General features: G+C 33.9%; 1 protein-coding gene across 3 annotated transcripts in view; it reads left to right on the forward strand.

Annotated features, from left to right (window-relative positions):
* MEMO1 (mediator of cell motility 1) overlaps nucleotides 1-25,974 on the forward strand; it is a 127,245-nt gene that overhangs the window by 98,270 nt on the left and 3,001 nt on the right. For 2 of the 3 annotated variants that reach the window (XM_020972352.2, XM_020972353.2), the window contains 2 exons: nucleotides 1,612-1,754; nucleotides 10,391-10,467. In XM_020972352.2, the coding sequence (XP_020828011.1) occupies nucleotides 1,612-1,754; nucleotides 10,391-10,467 (220 nt within the window). The remainder of the gene's footprint in view (nucleotides 1-1,611; nucleotides 1,755-10,390; nucleotides 10,468-25,974) is intronic. The other variant, XM_020972354.2, reaches the window with a different exon arrangement.

Here is a 25,974-nt window from a genome sequence, read left to right on the forward strand (position 1 = left end):
ATGATGGAATTAAAATTCAAGACAATATTCTCAGATTGCAATGTTAGGTTGTATTTATCATATAGAACTAAATAGAGGGATAAATAGACCTATAATTAGGTTCCCCAAAACAACTGTACAAGTATAGGATAGGGTGGGAGTGGGTAGGGGAAAGTTTGACTTGACAGCAATTTTTGAGAGAAAGATTTGGGGGATTTTTGTTTACTCTAAGTATAATATGAGTCAAGAGTTTGGATTGCCTGGCAAAATAACTAATGTAGTTTTCAGTTCCATTAATAGAACTATAGTGTCTGGGAAGTATAAATAGTTCCACTATGCTCTGCCTTGGCCAGACCAAATTTAGAGTTCTTGTTCATTTCTTGTTGCCACTTTTTATGAGAGATATAGAAAAACTGGAGTGTGTCCAGGAGAGAAATCTGAGTGTTAAGGAGACCTCAAACCTTGTTATATGAATACTATTTTTATTTAGCCTGGAGAAGATAACACTTTGATAAGGTATGATAGCTGTCTTCAAATATTCGATAAAATTTCATGTGGAAGAAAAGATTCTTAGATTCATTCTGTGTGGCTCCAGAGGACATGACATGGATCAGTTGTTAGAAGGTCCAGGGATGCAGATTTTAGTTTATAGGATTATTGCTCTGCAGAAATGGAATGAATTGTCTTATAAATTAGTGACTCCCTTATCACAGGAAAGTTGAGGCTGTTAGGGATATTGTTAAGGTGATTTCTCCGTGGGAGATAGGATGAGTTAGATGACCCCTAAAGTCCTTTGCAGCTATAAGTTTCTATGATTCCATGATACTTGATTATGAACTTGCTTACAGTTTAGATGGGGTAGGTGAGATATACTTGAGTTTTTTGCATTACCTTTGTCCTATCACCTCCTTAAACTCCACATTTACCCAAGACTGTCAGTGAAATTCTCATAACCTGTTCATACTCCTTGCATTTATTTATGGTGCAGGTACAGAAAGTGAATTTTATGGGTGATCCACGTTTTTTTTTGTTTTGTTCTTTTTTTTTTTAAGCTGGTTTCACTTTTTGGTGTCAGAGGATTGAGTGAGATCATATGTTCATGGGTGATATTTGTAGTGGAATCTAGTGAGGTAGATGAGATGGAGAGGGAACCTAAAGATCCAGTAAGGCAGATCAGATCCTGGAAGTTTTGGTTGGGAGATTGCAGCTTGGGTCAAAGGTAGGAAAGGACTCAAGTCCCTGAAGTCCAAAAAAAAAAATGTGCACTGTATATTTTTGCCTTTGAGAGTATTCATCAGTACTTTAGAATTTCTAAAGATGTTGTATTTGATATGTGTAGCATTGTGTGCATCAGTATGTATGCACACGTTTACATACACACATTTTATAAGTTGTGTTCAGTGGTTATTTAATATTTTGTCCATTATTTCTCACCTTTTTTTGGTTGTTGTTGCCTTTTAAAATATTCAATTTATAGATTTTATATATTCAGGGTACTAATATTATGTTAACTGTTATTATCAATTCAGTACTTTGAATAAATGGTCTCTTTATTTAATATGAACATATTTGAAAAGTTATTATTGTTGAATACATTAAATGTGACCATCTGCCTCCCCTGTTTCCTTTAAGCCATAAGGATGAGTTTACCATTATTCCTGTATTGGTTGGAGCTCTGAGTGAGTCAAAAGAACAGGAATTCGGAAAACTCTTCAGTAAATATCTAGCGGATCCTAGTAATCTCTTTGTGGTTTCTTCTGATTTCTGCCATTGGGGTAAGTTGTAGACTTTATATTATCATATCATGTTAGATAGTATGCATTTGTAATGAAAGGTATCCCCTGTCATGTTAAGCTTCTGTTTTCAGTTCTTTACAATTTTCTCTTGAAAGTCTTAGCATTACCTAATGGTGATAATTTTAAGTTACTTGATTATCTTTGAATGATTAGTAGTAGTGGGTTGATGAGCACATTTCCAAAGGCGACTGGTATAAATGGATTCACACTGTGAGGGTTTCTGCCTATATGAGTATATGAACAAGACCTCTCAGGATTTAAATCTGCTAGGCTGTCCCCGGGCAGAACATCCCTTGTAGAGTGTCTGAAGAGAGAATTTCTTGGTGACAGTGCCACCAAGAATCCTAGAAGATCTTTTTGTGCTTCACTAGTGCTTTTCCTCCCATCCCCACCCCTATCCTTTTCTATTGCTTGATTTTTGCCCAGCGTTACCTTTACTTTAGAGATCGACATCACAGATTGGAATTTTGTGGATATTGAAACTCTTCTAGTCAAACTGTCTTCTGTTCTGTTAACATGATCTGAAAGGTAAAGACTCTTGAAGTAGGTGGATCACAGAGGAAAAAAGGAAGCATCTCTCAGAACTTTCTATTTGAATATACCTCTTTAAGAGCAGTTTTTACTGTGTTGGGTCCACTGTTATTATCACCTATCTTACAATTTCTTAGCACATTTTTGGTATCTTTTAGAACATCTCTTTAAGACATAACAAGTCATTGTTACCTGAATGCTGAGCTCTTCTATTTATTGCCAATTTTTCTTGTATGTTAGAAAAAAGAAGTTGCCCACCATTTTCAAGATATGTTGCTATTGTTAGTCAACATGCATTGTCATTCAGAATCAAATTATATTTTCTTCTTGGTCTAATATTAGAAGAAATTATTCTTTATGTATTTGATGATGTTATTCAGAACTCCTATCTTAGGTTGAAACTTCAAGGAACATCTTTTGTTTTTGATGAGATCCAGGATTCTCTCATAGTTCATCCTCAAATATGTAGAGTATCATTACTGGAGAAAAAATGTTATATTGTGAAATTTCATTGGTACTAAGGCTTACCCTTGTACTTTAATAACATTTAAATGCTTATCTTTGTCTTTTTGCTTTTGTTTTCTGAGTTCCTTTGTTCTTTAGAGATTAGAAATCCTTGGATTTTCAGTTCCTCATGATGCAGAGTTATTGTTCTTAAATTTGCGAGAATCTAAACTGTATCCATGAACTACTTTACCTTTTCTCTTGATCCATCCCTGTGGATCCTCAAGGCAAGTGACTGATGATGACAGGATGCATGATCCTGATGGCTACCTTTTTATTTCCCAGTTCTGTAGAATCTTGGTTTCCTCAATGGAGAAAAAAATTCTAGTATTTCAGGAGTTTTAAAAAATTCTACAGCATTTTGCCATTCTTTATTGATTTTAATGGGAAAAAAATCACAGGTCTTTAATCTTATGTCATTTATATTACTTCAGGAGCAAGTATTTCTTTTATTAAGGTTGTCATTAAGGATTTTGCGCAGAGAAAATCCTTCAGATTGCCCTCTTCAAAATTTTGGGGTGGAGAGGGGTTTAGATAGCAGAAGATAAGCTGTTGGAAATTCATATATCTAGCAAAAAATCCAATTCAATATTGTTCATAAAGAAAAAATGAATTTTGTTGTGGTTCTGAATTCTCTGTTTTTATTCATTAGAAACTTTAATATTTACACAATAAAATTTTCATATAACATTTTTTGGGATTCATTCATTCAGCAAATAACTATTGAATGTTTGTCATGAGAAAAGCACTCAGAAGTCCCTTCAACTCCTGCCCTCAGTGGACTGATTGCCTAATAAGGGAGATAGGACTTATAAATGAATAAGAGTATGACTTTTATAGGAGTTATAAAAGAAATACAAGCTAAGTATTATGAGACACAGAGGAGGGAGAAATCATTTCTTGTTGAGAAAAGGGGATAATCATTTTCTAGTGAGAGCCAGAGTTAGATGTTGAAAATGTCTAATGGCTGAAAAAAAACTCAAGTTCCCCTTACCCACCTTTAGTATCATCATCATCATCATCATCATAAACAAACATTTATTAAGTATGTATTATGCGCAGTATATTCAGGTATGTTCGTATTGCCAGCAAGTTGCTATGTCAGATTTCTTCTTGGATCCTTAAGTAATTGAACCATATTTCTGCCACAATCATACTTTTATGTAAGAGTAAGATTATTAGATGAATTTTTTGCTTAATTTTTAAGTCATAGTGGTTACTAGCCATGGGAGCCTAATCATAATCTTTATTTGTGCTTTAATATCTGAGTTCCTCAAGTTCATTATTCATAACAATGAGTAATTATGCTATTGTCAAGATCCTAGAAATTTAGTTTTCCTGAATATGCTCAATGCTATATACCTTTGAAAATTTTGTCTCTTTCAGGTATGATCCTGTTTAGTAGAACAGTGAGATCATTGAATTCTCCTAGTCAGGAAAGTCTACTTTAAAAAGATTATTTATATCATCTTGAAGCACTTGAAATAGGTCTTCTTATTCTGCTAAGAGTAGTAGAACGTGGAATCATAAGCTTTAAATGTATTGCCAACCTTAGAAAACATCTTATCTATTTCTCTCATTTTGTAAATGAGAATACTGAGGCCCAGCAAGGTTAAATTAACTTACCAAAAATACACTAATTGTCAGTAGCAGAGCTGGGATTTGAACCTGAACCTTTGACTTAAAATTCAGAGTTCTTGTGACTGTGCCACAGCTACCTATTTATATTTGGTAACTTCATAGAGAATTGATAGATTAATCAGAAGAGATAATTCATGTAAAGCACTTTGCAAGAGTTTAAAATGTTATATAGATGTCACCTGTAATAATTCTCATCTATGTTTTTGTTCATAGTAGCCATAGCTTCTTAATGAATCAAGGTAGAATGAAGCTCTTGCACTTTAACTAGAAGAATTTTGCCCTGTGGATTCATCATTTAATGTGGATGAAATTTCTGTTATAATCTGAATAGCATAAGGATGACTTTTTTTTTGTATGTTTCACTTTGGGAAAACTGTAGAATTCTCCTTCTATATTAACTTATCTGCTTTTTATGCCTTTCCGTTAATAGAAGGAATAGATTTTTTAAAAAGTTGCCATCATACTTCTAGGATGATGATAGAATGGAGACAGGAACATAAGCCTAAGTACCCCTATCATACATTCTATTTCCTGTTCTCTGCTCTGTATTCTCCACATATTGGCTTCTTTATCTCTTCCTTTATTGGTCTCACAGATCACTGAAATAGCCAGAATGATGAAATACTTGTTCAGGTAGAAATAAGGACACCCTCTTATGCCTCTCACTTGCCTCTCCACTAGCGATAGGAAATGGAACAAAAGCTAAGGCAAGAGAATTGCCAGTACTTGAATTTTGTGTAGGAAAGCCTCTAGTTTTTAAGCATTTATCAAATGTATCTTCAGTGATTATTCTCTAAGGTTCAGCAGTTCAATAAAGGTTATACTTTTATTGTGTTGATTTTAATGGTGATACAGAATTTCCCTTTTAGTCCATGGTATCTTGTTGGCATCCTCATTTTTCATGAAATACGTGATTGGAACCAACTTTACCTAAAAAAGTGTCATTTGTTCCCATGTTCTTTTCTATTAAAATATTTACTGTTCGTATTTCTTTGCCTTCCTTAGTATTATCTTTTTACTTTCCCTAAGAACCCTTAAAATGAGAAAAATAGTCACTTTGGCTATATGATGTGCTTTGTTTCAACTTATATCATTCAGTATGGGGGAAAAAAGATTACCACTAGTGTAAGCATAATTTGTCTCTGATTTATCTTTCCCCCCAAATCTCTGTCTCTTCCCTACTAAAATATCTGGATAAGTGATGCTACTATTTATCCAGTCATTCATGCTTAGAGTCTTGGAGTTTTCTTTGGTATGGCCCTTGTTCTACACCTCAAATCTTCTATCCTTCCTTTCTTAGAGGTATCTCATTACTATCCACATTGCTACCACCTTACATAGTTCAGGCCATTATTGCCTTCCCCAGACTGTTGCAATAGCCTCCTGACAGTTCTTCCCACTTCTCTTTTCCCCTACCTCTGGTCTAGTGTGATATAGCTGGAGAAACCCAGGTTCTGGAGTCAGAGAACTCCTGGTTAAAATTCTAATTCTAGCATTTAGTAGCTGTGTGATTTTGAGCAGTCACTTCCCTTTTACTGTGCTTCAGTTTCCTTATCTGTAAAATGAAGGGGTTGGATTGAATGATCTTTTAGAGGGAGCATTTGCAGCTCTAAACTCAATTATCATATGGATTTATAACCTTTCCCACTTTGGACTCATTGGCAACTTATTTGTAGTTCCTTGAAAACTTTATTAAATAAAATGGCTTGAGTCCTGTAATATAATAGAAAATTCTTTTTTGAGTGAATATTTGCCACTTGTTATCACTATTTACTGTCTTAATGATAATTTAAAATCCAGATCATTGGTGATAATTTTCTTAGGTAAAAGTTCAATGTATCATGTCATGTTTTATTTGAATGTAAATACAGTTTTACTTGCTCTCTTCACCCAGTGATTTTTTATTTTTATCTACTAAACTGTTGAGTTTAGGCTTTTGTGATTTTTTTTTAAACAAACACATTCTGCTCTGTGCATGATTGCACTCTTTGGCATATTTGTGGAATTTGCATCAATATTTATCCTATTTTATCAGCTTCAGGGATATTGGAGAATCATTTCCCATCTGTATTCCTTTTTTCTTTTTTAGAAGGTTGGTAACTTTTGCTAGTCTTCTTGTGTATCTCCCATTTTATTTTACAAATATATTTAAATAGTTTCATAGATGTTAGCTTCTACCTAAAGTATATGTCACTGGGCATACAGGTTTGTAGTTTTCTCAGATATTTTAGTATAGTGAATTAACATATATCAGATATTGTTAAGAAGCTTTGTGCTTTTATTTCGTTATGTAGTTCCTAGAATCAAGGAATGACAATGTGTTGTTTAGAAACATGATTTCTCAGGTTAATGCCAGTTTGTTAGTATTTCCTTCATGAAATAAAGTTTTCTTTTAATAATGAGTCCCTATATTTACCCCAGACTAGGTCCTTATGTTTAGGGTAGAATGGGCTAATAACCTACCTCACAGGGTTGTTGTGAGGATTTTACTCACTTAAAAAGGTGATTGTAAAGCATGTTGTAGATCCAAAGGTACAGTGATAAAAAATGCAAACGTATAATCCTGAAGGCGAGTTTAATCAGAACAGTGAATGAATATTTGTCTAAAATTTTCTTATTGCCTGGGCTTTTGAGGGTCCAGCTTGTCAAATTCATTGTTTATTCCTTTTTTTGTCTGAAATGCTGTTTATGTGGAGGTACTGTTTTTAGTTGTTGTTTTGAGATTCTTAAAAGTAGTGTTGGTACTTGTGCCATTCATTGTTTTGTTTGTCCTCATTAGTTGCTTGTTGTGTGTTAAATAGACATCCCTGGAGCTTATTCTCCACACTCTGTGAATCCACTCATTAATCACCAGTCACCTTTGGAGATGGGAAAATTACTTACCTGTATTTCTTTTTCTCAGAAAGCGTGCTCTGGAATGGATTCACAAATGAGCTACCCTCCTTTCCTCAAAGAGTAAGGTTTCTGCTTTACAGGATTTTTTCTTGGGTTATTTTTCCTCTCATCTTTTGAATTTGAAAAGAACTGAGGGAAGGCACCTGAAGAAACTACTGACTTACACTCACTAGGGGAGTTCCAAAGCTTGTACTGCTTCTAGGGGCAGTGTCAATTGCTCTTAAAGCTAGAAAGCTCATACTTGGAGTTGAAACAGGGGCTCAAAGAATCCATTTTCCCAGTGTACCTTCTGAAAGGATAAGTTTCAGGTAAGTAATTTTCTCTTACTATGTGATGTGTAGTATGCTTTTTTCATACTTATAAAAAATGCACAAGTCCACTTGTCCAGGAAAATGGGCAGCTGCAGAAACTGATTTTGGTGTTGAAAATGTTAGATATTGTGACCCAAAATATATTGGTAGTTAAGACACATTTGAAATCAGGCGCGCCCCCCCCCCCAATCAACAACAAGAATATTTGAGGATCTACTTATGCACAAGATACTGTGCTAGATACTAAGACTTCCAGGTATTCTCATTAATCTGAGTAATAACAACTCCTTTTTATTTTTTTTTTAAGAAATAAAAAACCTCCCACAATATTCCATGAGCTCTTTCCACTGAGGCTTTAACATACATGTCAAGGTGGTAGCAGTGATAGGTCAGTCAAGATTATTTTGGGAATAAAAGCCCTGAGCATCTGTGAATCATATAAAGTGATTTAACATAATTTCTGTATTTAATAAATATTTAAGTACTTATCATCTAAGATAGGAATGTAAGTTTTTTTAAGGCAAGACCTTTGTTTTTTCTTTCTGTTGCTGGTGTTTCTTATAATGCCTTCCACGCAGTAAGCACCTAATAAATATTTGTTAAATTGAACTAAGTTAGGTATACTCTCCTTAGTTCTTTAGTAGCTCTATATAGGAGAATACTAATAAAAGGTCAGAGGGTATTATATCAACCATTTGCTTAAATTTATTCTGTATATTTTATTATTACTATTATTATCCAGTTAGCTTGTGACATTCTATCCCAATTTAAGATCAAGCTTTCTCTTAATATTATGTTTTAATGTGTGGGTGTTTTTGCAAACAGAGTTCTTAAAATTATTTTTAAATGGTCCACATCCGAAGAAAGCTGTTTTGAAGTACAATAACATTTTACTGATCTTGGGGTCAGACTTTGACAATCACATCTGCAGTCCTGGAAATAAGCAGAATAGTTTTCTTTGTGGCAAATAGCTATCATAAATTTTATGTACTTTACTCCATAGGAGAGGGGAAATCAAGCCAGAGTTCCATTCATTTCAAGCCAGAAACTTGCCTTTAAGGCAGCAATTAGAAGTTCACACTGGCCACAAATAGGAGTTCAGCTGACAGCAGACACAAGAGACAGTACTCCTGGTATAAAAGCATAACAATATTAAAAGCACCTTTACAAAACCTCAGTTCCCTTGGAGTTGGCAGTTGTATTATCTGGCAGTAAATAGTTGGTCCTGTGTTTCCAAGAATATTTTAGATGATGTTTTGTATATTCTAAGCAAGCAGAAAAGTGTCATGCATCTTAAATTTTTGTCAGAGATGATTAAAATGAAAAATTTTGGCAATCTGGAAATTTTTACACATGTACAACTTTTCTCTGCCACAGGATAAATGAGCTGGTACTGTATCCATATTTAGTTTTTCTTTTAAGAGACAAACTTGAAAATGATGCTAAGATTTTTTTAACTGCCCCTTATTTCCAAGTCAATCATCCTAGTAGGTAAGAAGATTTGAGAGAAAGCCAGCTTTATCTTAATGATACAGTCATGAAGACCTGCCATCTTCCATGAGAGGACAAAGGCTCATATGTAAAACATTGCTCTAGGATAGAGCTTAGATTCTTAAGGCCTATGTACACAGCTCTGCTATAGATTAATCTTTATCAAGAATCATTTAACCTTACTGGTTGTCTTTTTTTCCCAACTGTAAAATGAAAGGATTTGTTTCTTCCAACTATAAATCTGTTATCTAGTTTTAGAAATTGAATAATGTGCTAAGTATAATGAATCTTTGAAGATTAAACCACCTCTTTAATCACTAATTCAATGTGGATTGCCAGGCTGGAAAGAATGGTGTAGGTGCCTGTGTAATATGTACTAGTCTTAAGAATCACAATCCACAGTTAGTTGTAATTATCCCTGTAGCAAAGAATGGTGAGGACAAAATTAGATTGGTGTGTCTTTTGTTGCCCAGTTGTTTTAAGCAGGTTTCTTTTTATTTTGCCCTTTTGGCTCTTTCTGTTTGTCTAATTTTGGAAAATGACTATATAAAATTACTACTTCTAGTACCTGGATACTGTTATTGAAGTATTATAAGTTAAGAGAAGTATACTATTTATTACAATTACTCTTTCTTGCAATTCATTTGTTCTTCAATTAAGGAACCTGTATTGACCTTTTTCAAAAAGAAAAAATTTTGACCAGAGAACAAACACTTGTATTTTAAGGTTGGGAAAACCACAGGCATAAGCTACCTGTATATTTCTGACCTCCATAGATTTCTTGTAATGGAGATTGATATTTGCTCCAAAATCTAAGCTTTCTATGGTTTGTCAGATTCAGGTTGTTTGTTTACATTAAATTGCTCTGAAGAATATTTTGTGTATCTACTTTTCATTATTGCAAGAATTGTAAATGTCTTCTTCACTGACCAACTATACTTAACCATGCCTCTAACTTTTTAAGCTGTTTTGTGTTTCTTTTTTAATCTTTTATTTTGCTGGTGACTTTACTGTTTTACAATTTGGAATACCTTTTAACATTAAAAATGCTGTGATGATTATCATTTCTTTATTACAATACCAAATTCACCTTTTTTGGCTTATTAAGGGCTCATGGGAATGACTCTCAGAGGCTTAAGCTATGCTTTGCCTTCCATGAGGACTGAACTTATTTTGGTAAATATTTGCTTTTTTAGCTTCTAATTTTCCCTATTTTATTTTGTACATAATATTTGTTTCAAGGTCAAAGGTTCCGTTACAGTTACTATGATGAATCCCAGGGGGAGATTTATAGATCCATTGAACATCTAGATAAAATGGTAAGTCTTTCAGGTGTTGGGGTGTTAATAATAATTTTTCTTCTGCAGTCTCAAACAAAGGTTCTAGAACCTGATATGTTAACATAAACAATCCAATACTAGATCTTCCTGTTTAACAATGTACAAAAATGCATATTGCAATCATGTAAACATTGATTATAGAATAACCCCCTGCGCAACTGCTACAAATGTCTTTTCATTTTAGTTTTTATTTGTCAAAGATTTCATGGTCATAGTGAGAATAATCAGCAAACCTTATGACTTTGAAATGTATTTTTGGCAACTCAGTTTTTTGTGTATTGAGGATACTAACATCACTTTGGTTTTGAATCATATTTTATGAATGTTTAGAGATTTTTTAAAAAAATGTGCTTTGATTCATTGTCCTAAGCTCAGTTATTGTTTCAGTAGCTATCTGGTTGTAATATATTTAGTTTTGGTTGACAGGTTAAATCATAGCAAATTTAAAATCACTAAATGGCAGGTGCCATAGAAAGTAGGTGTTAACAGCTACAGGCTTAATGGATTTTTGCTTTAAAAATATTCAGTTTGAAAGGCTGTTGTGTTTTTTTTTTTTGGTCACCCCCTACATGAAATAATTCATTTCTGAATTGATTCACAACCTTCTGATAAAGGAGAGAAATGTAGAAAATTTTGTATATGTATGTCGTAGACTATTCTGGGTTTGACAGTGATGTAAAGGGAAAGACGACAGCTAGCTAAAGGAAAAGATGATATGCATAGGAAGATGAAGCTATAGAGGTAGATCATCTAGTTTATTTCCCTAATTTATACATAATTGGCTATAATATAATCATTTGTGTTTCATTTTAAATCTTAAGACATTTAGTTTCTTAATTCCTTTTAATTTATACATTTCATTTCACTTTGAAATGAGTTGAAATGACTAACATTTAGGGAAAGTTTGAATTTTTCCACAGCAAATTTTAAGATACATTTTTAGAGTTATTATATATTGCTTGGCATAATTGATAAGTAACTGAAAAGTTGCCATTAGTTTTTTTTTTCCCTTAAATAAAGGTAATTTCATTTTCCATTAATTTCTATTATAATTTCAAAGATAATGTATCAATTTTGGTTGACCTCTGGTTGAAAGAATATTCTAAAAATTTAGCTATAAGTTTCTTTGTCCCCTAATCTTACTGTTTTTTTTTTTTGAAGTATAAAACAATTATTATAAGCCCTATGGTTCTATGAATCCTCTTACAGTGTAAATAACTTGCTCTCTGTCTGGGATTGAGAAATGTCGGGGGTTATCTTTCTATGAATTCTTATTTCCTTAGAATTTAAAAATTTTAAGGAGTAGCATATGTATAGCTATTTCAGGAGCTAAAATTTTTTTAAAATATTTACTTTATCTAGGCTGGTATATAACAAAAATGATGAAACACAACATCGAATTTTGGCAACATCTTTATTGAAGATAGCAGTCATTTTATTTTTATTGATACTCCTTTAAAAATGCTATTACTAGTTAGCTTCCTGTTTTAAATTGGAGCTCACCCATCATTGGAGCTTTCAGTTGAGTTTTGGTACCTAGAAATTAGTTCTATAATTCATATAAATTATCATTGAAAAAACAATTCTGACTGTTGATTTTCTTGCCAGGACGTAGCAAAGTATTTACATGTTACGAAGAACCAAATGGAATGATCAGAATCTGATATCCATGAATGTTAATTATCTGTAAAAAGGCATGGCCTTTAAAAAAAAAAGATGTATTGCTTTTTTCTTTTTCCCCAAGTTATTGGTAGGTCTTTTCTTTCATTCATTCTGTGTGGATTATAAGAAACAAAAAAATATGATCCCACACCTTTTAGAAATTAATAAATCTAGGGTTGTGATTTATGATAAAGTTGAAGTAGGGGTTAAATACAAAAAAATGCTTCTGCTAAAGGAAACAGGGAAACTGCATTTACATTGTGGCTATGCTGCATGTGTTTGATATTCATTCCAATGTAACAAATTACCATGTTTGCATTCATCTGAGTTTGCAAGGCCAATGCTTAGGAAGCTGTTCATTTCATTTTTGGGACTATGTCTCCAATTAGGATTATGCTGTTCACCAGGCATTCTTTAGGCATGATTAAATGAAAGAGACAAATTTAGCATATTCTTCCATTTAGCTGTGGCTTTTTGTTAAAACAGTTAAACATAAACATTAATTTGTAAGTTTAAAGAAATGCAATTACTTAAATACAATTTCTTCCTAGTATCAAACTATTATATTAGAGGCAATATGAAATAGTAGTTAGAATGCTAGCATTAGAATCAAGAAAACCTGGGTTTAAGTCCTTTATGACATATATTGGCTATTTTGACCCTGGATGAGTCATTTAACCTATATGTGCTTTAGTATATATACATTATATAGTAGCCTGTATATTTAACTCTCTAGGACTTTCATAAGAAGTCATAGAAGGGTGTTATCTGCCTTAATGGAGGTTCCTCTATTGGGAGTTACCCATTTTGACATATTAATAGATTCCTTGTATGTTTGTGTGTGAAACTAGTGGCCCTAGGACCTTAATTAACTCTGCTTCTATTGTTAAGCTGGATAATTTACTGAGAACATTTCTTGGAGTTATGTCTTCTTGTAGTTGAAATGCTTTTCATCCTCTGTACTAGGTTTCAGTATCTTGACAGCCTTTCTAGGCTGTTCCTGCAGTGGTAGAATAGCAGGCCTGGATTCAGAAAGACCAGAGTTCAAATGTGGCTTAGACAGTGTGGCCTTAGACCTAGGCAAATCATTTAGCCTCTGTTTGCCTCAGGTTTCTCATCTATAAAATGGGGGTAATAATAACAACTACTTCCCAGAGTTGTAAGGAACAAATGAGAGAATATTTGTGAAGGAATCATTACAGTGCCTGACACATTGTAGGTGCTATATAAATGCTGTTCTTGTTAATGAGAGTTACCTTTTTTAGGGTTGGGGGAGGACAGAAAAGGGCAATTCAAGTTGATAGAGGTGTGTGACTTTTACCCAAAATATCTAATTTTTTTGCCATTTAGCCTTAACTTTTGGAGCTAGATTTGTGTTATTGTTAATTTAAAATATATACTATTTGTACATTAAATATCTTTTTGGGGGGAGGAGGGACTGGTTCCTTTAACAATGACTTTAGCAGAATTCTAGTGACTGGAATGTCTAGACATAGTGGGGATAGAGAGTTGGATCTAGAGTCAGGAAGACGAGTTCAAATCCTGCTTTAGACACTAGCTACTTGACTGGACAAGTCAGTTTCTGCCTCAATTTCCTTGTCTCTAAAATGAGGAAAATAATAGCATCTACTTCTCAGAAGTATTGTAAAGACCAGATGACATAATTCTGTATTTATTAAGTGCCTACTATGTACCAGACACTGTGCTAAGTTTTAGGAACACAGAGGAAAGCAAAAGATGGTCCCTGCCCTCAAGGAGCTCATAATCTAATGGGGAAATCAACATGCAAACATCTGTGTACAAATAAGCAACATACAGGATAAATAGGAAATAATCCACAGGGCAAAGACACTAAAATTAAGAGGGATTAGAAAAGACCTCTGTAGAAGATGGAATTTTAGTTGGGACTTGAAGAAAGCTAGAGAAGCCAGGAGGTATAGATGAAGAGGGAGAGCATTCCAGGCATGGGTTACAGTCAGTGAAAATGCACAGTCTAGGGAATAATGTGTTTTGTTCCTGGAACAGCAAGGAGGCCAGTGTCATTGAATTGAAGAGTACAAGTGGGGGAAAGAGTAAGATATAAGAAGAATGGAAAGATAGGAAGGAACTAGATTTATGAAAGGCTTTGAACCCCAAACAGAGGATTTTGTATTTCATCCTTGAGGTAATAGAGATCCAGTGGAGTTTATTGAGTAGGTTGGATCTTGCACTTTAGGAAACTCACTTTAATGTCTGATAGGAGGATGGACTAGAGTGGGGATAGACTTGTGGCAGGAAGAATGAATCAGCAGGTTGAACTGTGTATGGCAGTAGTTCAGATGTGAGATGATGAAGACCTGCCCCAGAGTTGTGGCAGTATCAGAAGAGAGAAGGGGACATAAATGAGAGATATAGGAAAGTTAAAATCTTCAGGTCTTGGCAATAGATTGGATGTGGGGGAGCGAGAGATAGTGAGGAGTCCAAGATGACACCTGCCTTGTGAGCCTAGAGGGTAAGTGGTTCCCTGTTTGCAAACTTTAAAGTGCTATATAAATCCTGGTTATTATTGTTGTTGTTATTAATTGTCGGTGACTTAGAGATCTGATTTCCAATTTATCATTAATTTCTTATTACATATAAATAACCCTCCTGTTTCAGAAAAAGAATTTGAGGGGCACCTTTAACATTGAACATGATATAAAATAGGACAATTAAAAATTAAAAAAAAAAGAGCAAAAATCAGTAAACAGGAGCAAAGAAATAGAATAAAAACTTAATTAAGATGAATTACTTAACTCAGCTGAATATTGAATTTAGCTCTGAGTTTCTTAGAAGTTAATACAAAAAGGCTAATAACATCATACTACGTAATTATAATATCTGAGAGATGGGAGAAAAATCCTTCTCATTCAGCCCATACCAGAACAAGAAGCTTCTTTATAACTGAGGTGACAGAATTCAGTTCATCTTGTCTTCTTTTGATTCCTGTGATGAGGAAGAAACCACTGTCTCCCAAAGGAACCCCTTCCACTGCAGATAGTCCTAGTTGTTAGCTAGTTGTTTCTTATATCAGGCCAGACGGTCAAAGCTACTATTCATACAAGGCATCCTTTCTGACATTAGAAGATAGCTATCATGAGCTTTCTTAGTCTTCTGAGATCAAACACTTAGTTTCTTCAACCAATCTTAAAGAGGCTCTTAATCATTCTGGTTGCCCTCCTGGATGCTCTTTAACTTAATAATGTCTTTCCTAAAACTTTGTTGCCCATAACTGAATACAGACTTGAGGTGTGGTCTGAGGAGGGCAGAGTATAGCAGAGCTCTTACTTCCTGAGCCCTGTGTCGTATTCTTCTCTTAATGCTCCCTAAACTCTCATTAGCTCTTTTGGTTACCACTTCACATTATATACTCATTTTGAGCCTTCAGCCCCATAAAACTCCCAGATTTTTGTTTTTTGTTGAACTACTGTCTTTCACATCTTTTCATCTTATATTTTTAAAGTTGATTCTTTGACCCCAAGTGGAAGACTTCACATTTATCCCTGTTAAATTGCATCGTATTAGATTTGGTCCTTTGTTGACAGTTTCTTGAATCCTCTCATCTGATGTATTAGTCATAGATTCTATTTTTGTCTCTTCAGCAAATTTAATGTTTGCCATCTATACCTTTGTCAAGGTTATGGGTAAAAATGAAATAAGATAGTGTGGTGTAGTGGAAAAAGTGCTGTATATAGAAATAGAAACTTTGAATTTGAATTCCATCTCTCCCACATAATCTATGTAACTGACCTTTGACAAGTCACTCATTCTTTGGGCCTCAGTTTACTGATCTTTAAAATGAGAGAATTGGACTAGATTATATCTGAAGTTCCTTTTAGGTATAAATTTATCATCCTATGTTGGGCAACACAGGGAACTGAGTAGGTCCCTAGGTTGCTCTATTAGCGACCTTCTTCCAAGTTGATATCAAGCTATTAATGACAATTCTTAGGGTCTGGTCATTAAGTCAGTTTAATTCACTTTTTTATATATATATATATATATATATATATATATATATATATTATTGTTTACCCCATATTTCTCATCATGATTTGATGAAGCATGAATGTTCACTTGGAGAGACAAACTCTTGTTTGTCTTCAGTTCAAAAATCAATTTAATAGCTTAAATCCTCATATAAAGGACATTGTGTAATATTCCCAGTATCATTGTTTAACGTTTTACCCCCTAATACCTATCTCCTGTGAAAGCTAAAGGAATAACATCAATTCTTAGCATGGCAAAGGTGTTACCATAGACATATAAGATTTAGTCATCCATTGTTTTTTGTTAATCTTGATTGATAGAGAGCTTAGAGAATCAGAACAATGGTTAGTAAACATGTTGTTAGGTTTACTCTTAGAGAGCTGAGTTCTCAGGTGAAGTGTAGGCTAGTGCCCATTTAATCTTTGATTAATTTGTGAAGTGCTGATATTCTAGTTTGTTGATGAGAGATAGAGCTGTATTTATTCAATACCAAATGTGCACAAAGCAGGTTGACTTTGATTTACAAGTTTGACTTGTATTTTCTTCCAGTTAGGGGACAAACTTGTTTCCACATGGAGGTAAGCTGTAGGAGTGACCTTGCGTTGGGCCAGTATTTTAATCAAATTTGTAAATCTTAAAAAGATACTATAAATGTGTGAGCTATTAATAAAGGAATATTTAATCTTCTTAACCATTTTGGGTCATTTGAAAGCCTAAAGTTTTGTACCAGATCTAATTTGCCTCGAAAAATTTTTAGGGCAACTTTTACCAGTGAGCTGCCTCTACTATAAAATAACTGTAGCTTGCTCTCTGTAGAATGTTTGATTTTGATTAGAAATGTACCCTCCAATAGTTGAGTGAATTAACCTGCTGCATTGGGGTTATTTAGTATATACTTCAGTACTTGCAGTATATGTGATTTTGTCAATATGAGTACTTTCTCTACTTAGTAGGTAGTATTCAAGAATTTTGAGGGCTTAAAATTTCATTATCCTATCCCGTGGGTCACCTAGCCTGATGAGGAGTGTCTCTCTGAATTTAGCTAAGTTAATCCTTGGACAGTAGACAGTGGGCCAGGTACTGTCTGAATTTGCACTTGACTTGTTTAGGCTAGGAACTCAGAGTCACATCCACACTGTGCTGAGGCATCAGAACAGAATGTTAGATATTTATTTGTTATTGAGGTCCATCAATCTAAATGTTGGAGAAAGTCTAGCCAAAAAGAACAATTTTGGTTTTAGTATAATTTACATTTAGATACTCTCTGTCTCTGAAAATAGTTGGTCAACAGGCTTAGCTTCTTATGTTGCTTCCTAGTTCAAGGTAATCAAACCATGTCATTTGTGTAGAAGATGATTCTTTTTTTGTTTGATATAACTGAAAGAGAGGCACACCTAATTAATTCATCCTCTAGCTGTACCAAATTGTTTAAATAGAAGTCTGTGACACAGTCCTGCTTTTATACCATTTGGGAATGAAATTTCATTTGCATAAAATTATTCCTTTACACTAAAATTTTAGCAATATGATATAGGCTTTGAAAAGAAGCATTAATCTGTCCTGCAATTTATACCAATATTTTATAATTGGAGTCACAGGCAATTTCTTACTATGAGATCCAAAGATGATTAGAGATGAGTGAAAAATCTTATGGTATACCTCAACATTCATTTAACAAATATTGTTTTTATGTCTTTTATATGTAACATTCTCCCCCAACAAAATTTAAACTCCTTAAGGGCAGAGACTTTCTTTTTTGTCTTTGTTACGTCTACCTTTTAGTAGATGCTTAATAAATGCTTGTTGATAGAGTCTAAAGTCATGCTGGGGAACACAAGGAAAAATATAGTATAATCTTTTTTAGAGTCTAATCAGAGGTAAATAACTACATAGAGTATTATGTGAAACAGCACTGGAAGATACAAAATGCTCTCCATAGGAGAGGTTAGGGAGATTACTTTTTAACTTATATCTAAGTAATGTGGTACAACTAGCAGAGAGGAAGTCTACTGTAGTAGAATGTGCAGGATTTAGCGTCAGATGAGGATCTGGGTTAGGATTCTCCAACTTATTGTGTGATCTTGGAACCTAGTTCTTTTCTGTAGAATTAGGGAGTTCAACTAGAATAATCCTATAGAACAATGTGGCAGTGAATTGTAGCATAGTTCTGCTTTAAACCTGCTTGCTTCTCATGCAAAGTATTAGATGGAGAGACAACTCAGCAATTTGTTAGAAGAAAATTGGCATCGAGTTTGGTGGCTGGCTATACCCAACATGAGCATGACCCATTAATGAGATTGTAATGTGAAATATAGATTTCTCTCAGGGCCAGAGAGATGTATCTTTATGCTTTTGGGGTTATCTGATTCTGTAATTGCTGGTTGATAACCAGGAATTGGACACATGTAGATAGAGTTGTAGTAAAATAATCTAAGTTTCTTTTGATAGGAAAGTTTGTGTACTTCATAGATAGAACTTTAAGAAGGGGAAGTATTTGACAAGGAATCTGCCAGATTGGAGAGAGTGGGGTTAAGTGTAGGGGAAGTCAGACTCAAGGCTGGAGTCATGAATCAAGGAGATTTGGAAGAAAAATTATGCCCAGGAACAGGATGGTTAGTATTGTTATCTTTAGTTCACCTTCCACAGATGGGATGAAACTCCTAATAGTGTTAAGTTCTCAGGGAGAAGAACTGAGCAGAGGGAGACAGATTGAAAATAATATCAGATGAAGCCCTATGTGGTGACAGTTGGAATTAGGGCATTTACTTTGCAGTATCTGAAATTTGCCTACATATCCTACTGTTTATCCTTAAGGAAAAATGTAAAAAGGTTTAATTTGCTCCTGGTATTCAAGAGATTGAAAAACTCAAGAAAATGAAAAGCTGAAACCTAGTACATATTGTAGTTTCTACATGTTTGAGGGATCCTGAATAAAGACTATTATTAAAAGATGTTAAAGGCTCTGCCATTTGAAAAATGGAGTAAGCTAACAGAGTTGTGGGCACCTCCAATACATAAAAGATGCTACTTGAAGTGATCCCAACTCAAATCGCCATATCCTCAGTTTTCACAAAAGGAGAAAGTTGTGAAGTACTTATTTTTTTGGAAAAGTAGAACTCTGTAAGTTATTTCTCGATGGGAAGATAATATCTGTATAGAAACCAGTATATATGTACTAATATAGCTTAGTATAGAGGTCAGGGTAAAATGAATGCTTTTTTTTTTTTGGTGAGGCAGTTGGGGTTAAGTGACTTGCCCAGGGTCACACAGCTAGTTAAGTGTCAAGTGTCTGAGGCCAGATTTGAACTCAGGTCCTCCTGACTCCAAGGCTGGAGCTCTATCCTCTGCACCACCTAGCTGCCCCAAATGAATTCTAATAAATTTAATTAAGGATTTTTTATTATGCCTCTCATGAGAAAAGCCAGGTCCTCTTGCTTATTTTCCAAAATAAAATTGGTTAAAGACTTGTACTGGGTGATTCTTTCTGGGCATGAATTCTTGCCTGCCTCATTCTTAGTTTGTTGCTGATTGAGAGGCTTGGTCAGTCAATGCTAGATAATTCTGTAGGTTGGAGAACATGGTTTTTAGTTCATAGATGTTTCCATATAGGGTTATGGAGACTGAATGGCTGTAGATATTTAAAAACAAACAAACAAACAAACAGAAAAAAACCCTTTTGCATTTTCACTCCAGAATTTTCCTTTATAGTGAAGTTTTATTTCTTTTTTGAGGAAAAATTTTTGTCTTCAACCATATTTAGTTGCCAAGAGTTAACATTTTTTAGGTGTAAGGGAGACCCAAAAAAATGACATGTCTTTTAGGTAAAGGGGCCTGGAGAGAGTGTGCAGTTTGGAGCTGCTAAAATGGTTTTTGTGGCTGTTTTAAGTTTTACTAGCCAGTTACTAATGTAATGAACAAGTGAAATTAGTAATTGGCTAGATATATCATAAAAAAGAACTAATACTAGAATATATAAACAAAATTACATAAATGTATACTTTTATGTTATTTATGATATAATTAAATTATAAATACATTGTTTAGATCATGGTTATCTTTTTTTTTTTTTGAGGAGTCTGTTTTCTAAGATGACAGTGTGTTTTGTTTTATAAATTGTAATAAGGCTTAGTATTTCAGTGAAATCCCTCTAGTGTCAGGGGTGCTAGCTACTCCTAGAACCTCTTTCTTGCTGATTATGGTCACTTGGTCAACAGTAGGTGTTGGTGGTGGCAAGGAGGGGTAGACCTTTTCTCCATAACTAAAGCAGGACTGTTGTAAACATTTTCGTTCTGTGGAAACACAGAAAAGAATGTTTTCAAATTACAAAATTTGGGATTAGTGTGTTCTTTAAGCCATGCTCCAAACTCCGATAATCTTACTGTGCTACTAGAAAATTTCATTTCTTTGCCACAATCTGTAAATCAGTAAAATATTGAGATAAGTTCAGCCTTTTCTCATTCTTTTAACATTAATGTCTCTTAACTCTAAAATGCCCTTATCTCAAAAAGTTTATTAATTTTGCAGTTGGGGGAAAGATTACAAATATATTACTTGGTAGAATAAAGTACATAGTGGGATACAAAGAAGGAAGAATAGATAGGACTACAAATTAGAGCTCCCAGATTTTTGATTTGTTGAAAAAAATGGTTAGCCATAATTTTTAAAAGTGTGTATTAACCACAATTCATGATGGGTAGTAACTTGATTTATTACAGGAGACAGGTACATGCAGTGGGAACTCCTTATACCAAGGAGCCCACCCTACAGCAGAGTCTTGGATATTTGTGAGGTACAACAAAAAGAGAAGGTCTCATGGGAGGACAATCTCCTTCCAAATGAGAGTGGTGTGAGAGGAGGAAGAGAGCAGTAGGGGAGGGGAAGTGAGAAGGGAGCAGGAGGGTATGGAAAAGTAGGACCATGGAGGAAGGATGGTCTGCTTATTTGAAAGGGTCTTAGCTGCACAGTTTATCAGTCTGGCTAGACTGGCTAGAGCCAGCTTGTAGCTGACTTGGCTTCAAGGGCTGAAAGTTTAATAGGCTTAAGTTGCAAAAGATCACTGTTACGTTAGTTTGGTGGGGAGAAGGGAAACTGGGGGAGGAGGGAGGGACTTTATCTCTGGAAAATGCGGCAACTCAGCAAGTTCAGGGGGCCCCTCCACAGTAGATAATGAAAGGCTTCTTGTGATAGAACTGTTTATAATTTTAAAAAAAAATGTTTGTTGTTTGAGTACCTATTGTAACCAGATCAGAAGATACAGTATAACATGGATTTTTGAAAGCTATAGGTGACTCATTTGTAAATGTGGATGTTATTTTAAAATAGTTCATAAGTAGACAAGTTGTATGTGATGTATTTTAAAGCTATTTTTAGAAGTACAAGCCATTGTTTCATTGCAGCATATTACAACTTTTTCTCTGCTCTATTTATTAGTAAAGATTTTTAACAAATAACTACTTTGTAAATTTGAGTTTCAATTTATTGTCATTTCTTCTGTTCTGTCCATTTTGTGCAGAAGGTACAAATTGGCAGCGACATTTGGCACTTTTCCCCCCCAGAACAGGTGGTATAGCAATGCATATTCTCTTGATAATAGATTTTATTTTATCATTTATGGCACAAAAATTTCATAGAGCATTCTTTTTAGGGAATCTTTCTATACCTCACTACTACCTTATGAATTTGAATAGGAAATTGTTATAGAAGTTTATTAAGAATCTCAAAAATTAGAAGAGACTTGTTAGGTCCTCTAGTTCATCTTGTACCTGAACATCAGTTACTACTTACGTTCTTGACCAAAATGATTATTCAGCATCCACTTGAAGACTTTCAATGAAGCACAACCCATTACTTCCCAGAGTAGCTGATTCTGATTTTGACTGTCTCTCATTGTTGGAAAATTTTTATTTGTGTCAAACCAGATCTACCTCTTTGCATTTCTACCTGTTGACCCTCTCTCTCAGTTTAATAGGGGGCCTATTAAACAAGTTAAATTCTTTATTCTTCGGTATGACAGCTCTTATATAGCTTTGAAGATAGCTCTCATGACTTTGCTAAGACTTTTCTTCTCTGGGCTAAACATTCTCCCTTCTTTTTGTTGATCTTCATATTGGCCTGCCCTCAGTATCCTAGTTTCTTTGGATGATCTCTAGATTAGCAATTTCTTTCCTAAAATGTGATTTCCAAAATTCAACACATTACTCTTGAGGTGGTCCAATTAGGATAAAGTTTAACTGGCCAGCCATTTCCCTTATTTTATTAATGTAGCCTAGCCTAAGATCACGTTAGCTTTTGTGGCTATAGTCTACTGTTGACTCATCGAGCTTGCAGTCTACTAGATTTTTTTTACATAAACTGTGAAACTATATCCAAAGGGAATAATTATATCTTCCCATTCTAGATACAGCTCATTAAAAACAACAACCACTGCAATCACCATCACTGCCATCAACACCAGCACCAAAAACCTCAAGTATACATTTCTCCCTATGAAATTTCATCTTATAAGATTTGGCCCTTTGTTCTAGACCTGGGGGGTTGTAAACTATGGCCCACAACTTAGCCTACTTGTTTGTTTTTTTTTTCCCCAGAAATCTAAGATTTAAGATCTAAGATTCCTTTTTTTTTTTTTCCATTTTCAAATACAGAAATGTGCAAAACGGATCACAGGCTAGAGGGGCCATGTTGTGCCTTAGGGCTATAGTTTGCTGACCCTTGTTCTAAGATATCATGCAACATTGGAGCTATCCTTCTTTAAAAAAAAAAAGCAGAACATAACCCTTCTTCTCATCCATATAAATCTATGTCCCATTTAAAAATGCAAAATAAATGTTAATTTTAATGATTTGGTAAATTATTTAAGTCTATGATAGTATATATGGTATGAGTAGATAATAGTTTTTATAGTTTGTGGTCTTATATCTGAACACTCTTGAAAATGTTCTGCTACTGATTGCCACATGGTTGTTATATTTGGGGAACTTAATTTTTCCTTCAGGTGGTAATTTCTGATTCAATTGGCTAGAATTGGCCTTGTCATACATATATAGAGGAACAATGTTTATTCCTCTTTGTTGCCACATCAAGGTCAGAACTTGCAGGTCTTATCGAAAACCATTAACATATAAAATATGTTGATTTATAAAATATATTTAGCCAAGAATACCACGTGAACATTGGCAATTAGAGGTTCTCCCCACCACACTGTGAGTTGAGTTTACTTTCTGGGTTAGATTTTGCAAAGGTATAAAGGACTTAGTTTTTGTTTCAAACTAAGCCTAGGCTGTCTTGATGATGCTGCTATCACTTCAGAGTAGATTGTGGTATCTGAGATTTTTGTTGTGTATGAAGGAAACTTCATTTCTTAGAAATGAATGGATAGGGACACATTTTAGTATGTTTTAAACTGGTTTGGATTTAAAGGGATCAGATTCCAAATATTCCCAGTGTCTGGAAAGTTAATACATTTGCCTGAAATTGCCACTCATTGATAATATATTCTTTTTTTTAATAGTGTTTTGTTTTTTCCCAGTTACATCTATAGATAATTTTTAACATTCATTTAAAAAAATAAATTGATTTCCAGATTTTCTCCTTCCCTTCTTTACTTTCCCCCTCCCTAAGACGTTAAGCAATTTGATATAGGTTATATATGTTCAGTCATGTAGAAACATATTTACATCTTATTCTTGAAAAAATATTTGAAGGGTAAGAAAACTTTCTTAAGCCATCATTTTGTGATACGTTTTCTTTAGTGTCAAATAATTTTGTTAATTGTATTGAACTAGTTGTTGAGGGTCATTTGATTCCATAGCTGTTTTTTGGCAAATGTACTGTATTCAGTTTGCTGATATTTTGTGATCTCATTTTGTTATTTTATCAAAGTTTTTTTAAAATAAATTTACTTAATCTATGAAACTCAGATACTGGCAGTTTACTTTGAGATGGTGGCCATATTTGCTTTACAAAAACAAAGAAATAAAAACAGTACACTAAGTACATATTTGCTGAAGAATAGATGAGTAGGATTGTAATGACTTAAGTATTAACAGGTAAATGACACATCCAGTTCATTAAAATTTTATCTCAGATTCAGTATTTCTTATCATTCCAGATATTTTACCTCAGTGCTATGGTTCATTAACCATTGTTCAGTCATTATATATCCTCCTGTTTAATCATTTTTTTCTCTTATTCTATAGGTTCGTGTTTTTCTGTCTGAAAGTATGATTGGATTCCTTAGGTTGCTTTTATGAAACAAAAAAATTGCTTTACTTTTGTAAAATGAAGAAATAAAACTATTGCCTAAAATGCTTTGTTATTAAAATGGAAAGTTATACTAACCTCATTATAACCCTCTTTGTTATAGAATATAATTCAGTTTAAGGCAGAGACCTACAACTATATCCAAAGGGAATTGGTTACTGAAATGCAAAAAAACTTTCAAATGTTCCTCATAGTGTAGACTGTCAAGGTCATTATTTACAGTAACAGGTTCCAATGTACAAAGAATCCTTTGTATGATAATGAGATAGAATAATAGTCAATTAGAAGATTCAAGAGATCTAGTGATATTATGTATTTGAAATATTTTAACCACCTTGAAAGAAAACTGTTTTACAAAAACAAATGCACACCATACCTATTGCTTTATTCCACTTTTCCCCTCCCTTATTTATATTACTATTATATTATAGTTGTTCAATAAATTATTCTCAGATATTTTATGTAGTTCATTTAAATTATTCCATGAAATGAAAGCAAGCATTAAGTGTATTTCAATGAACTTTTAGCTCTTTCTTGATGTAATTTCTTAGCTACCTTTTATTTCTCTTGACATGTGCTAATCTACTTTACTGAACACCTAACATGCATTTGACATAAAAAATGAAATTGGATGATAAAACATCCTTTGGTCTGGATTAGTCTGGATCTCATTTTAATTATTTTATTTAGGCTAATAGCAGCAAAAGTTGTTAGTGTCTGTATATAAGCAGGTGATGTAATGAACTCACACATAGTAGAAATAACAGACTTGAAGTCAGGAGAACTGGGACCATGGGCCTTAGGTTTTTCATCTTTAAAATGAAGCACTTGGACTAAATGATTTATATAGTTTCTTCTAGCTCCCAAATTCTATGATTCTTTATAATTTATATTAAAGATTAATGTGAGCAAGCACCTAGGTTTTCCTTCCTAGTATTGAGTCTGGTCGATTAGTAATCCAACAAATATTTGTTAACCACCAGTCATGTGCAGAATGCTTCTATCTTAGATAGTCCTGAATTAAATGGATGAAGAATCACTCTTCCAAGGAGAAGTGGAAATGTTCAAAACCTCTTTCTACCTTTTGTTTGTAAAAGAGTTTTTTTTTTGCTACCATCAACCTGTGGGTTTTACCTTCTTTAAAAATAACTCTAACTTACTAATTTTAATTCGTAATTACTCCCTTTTCTGGTTCCCTCTCATTTAATAGCGAATCTTTTGGCAAATGGTCGAGTGTTTCATTCCTTAGGGATTGTTGTTGCTACGTTTACAGTGTTTTGCACACTTTGGGTGTTCGAGAAATGTTATATAAATAATAAAAGTTTGTAGTCAGTTATTCCTGCAAAAGGATAATGGTGACATAAATATTGAAATATAACAAACAATTGAAATATTTATATTTAACTTTAGAATGTATTGTAGCATTTGCCTAATAAACAAAATAGAAAAATGATGTGTGCTCAGGGAATATGAACAGCCCAGAGTCAGAAACATGCCTTTGATCAGAATAAAGGATTAAGATGTTTCTGTAGATTACTGCATAGGTAATTGATA

The sequence above is a fragment of the Phascolarctos cinereus genome, unplaced genomic scaffold, assembly GCF_003287225.1.
Source record: "Phascolarctos cinereus isolate Bilbo 61053 unplaced genomic scaffold, phaCin_HiC Scaffold_2;HRSCAF=192, whole genome shotgun sequence".
NCBI lineage: Eukaryota > Metazoa > Chordata > Mammalia > Diprotodontia > Phascolarctidae > Phascolarctos > Phascolarctos cinereus.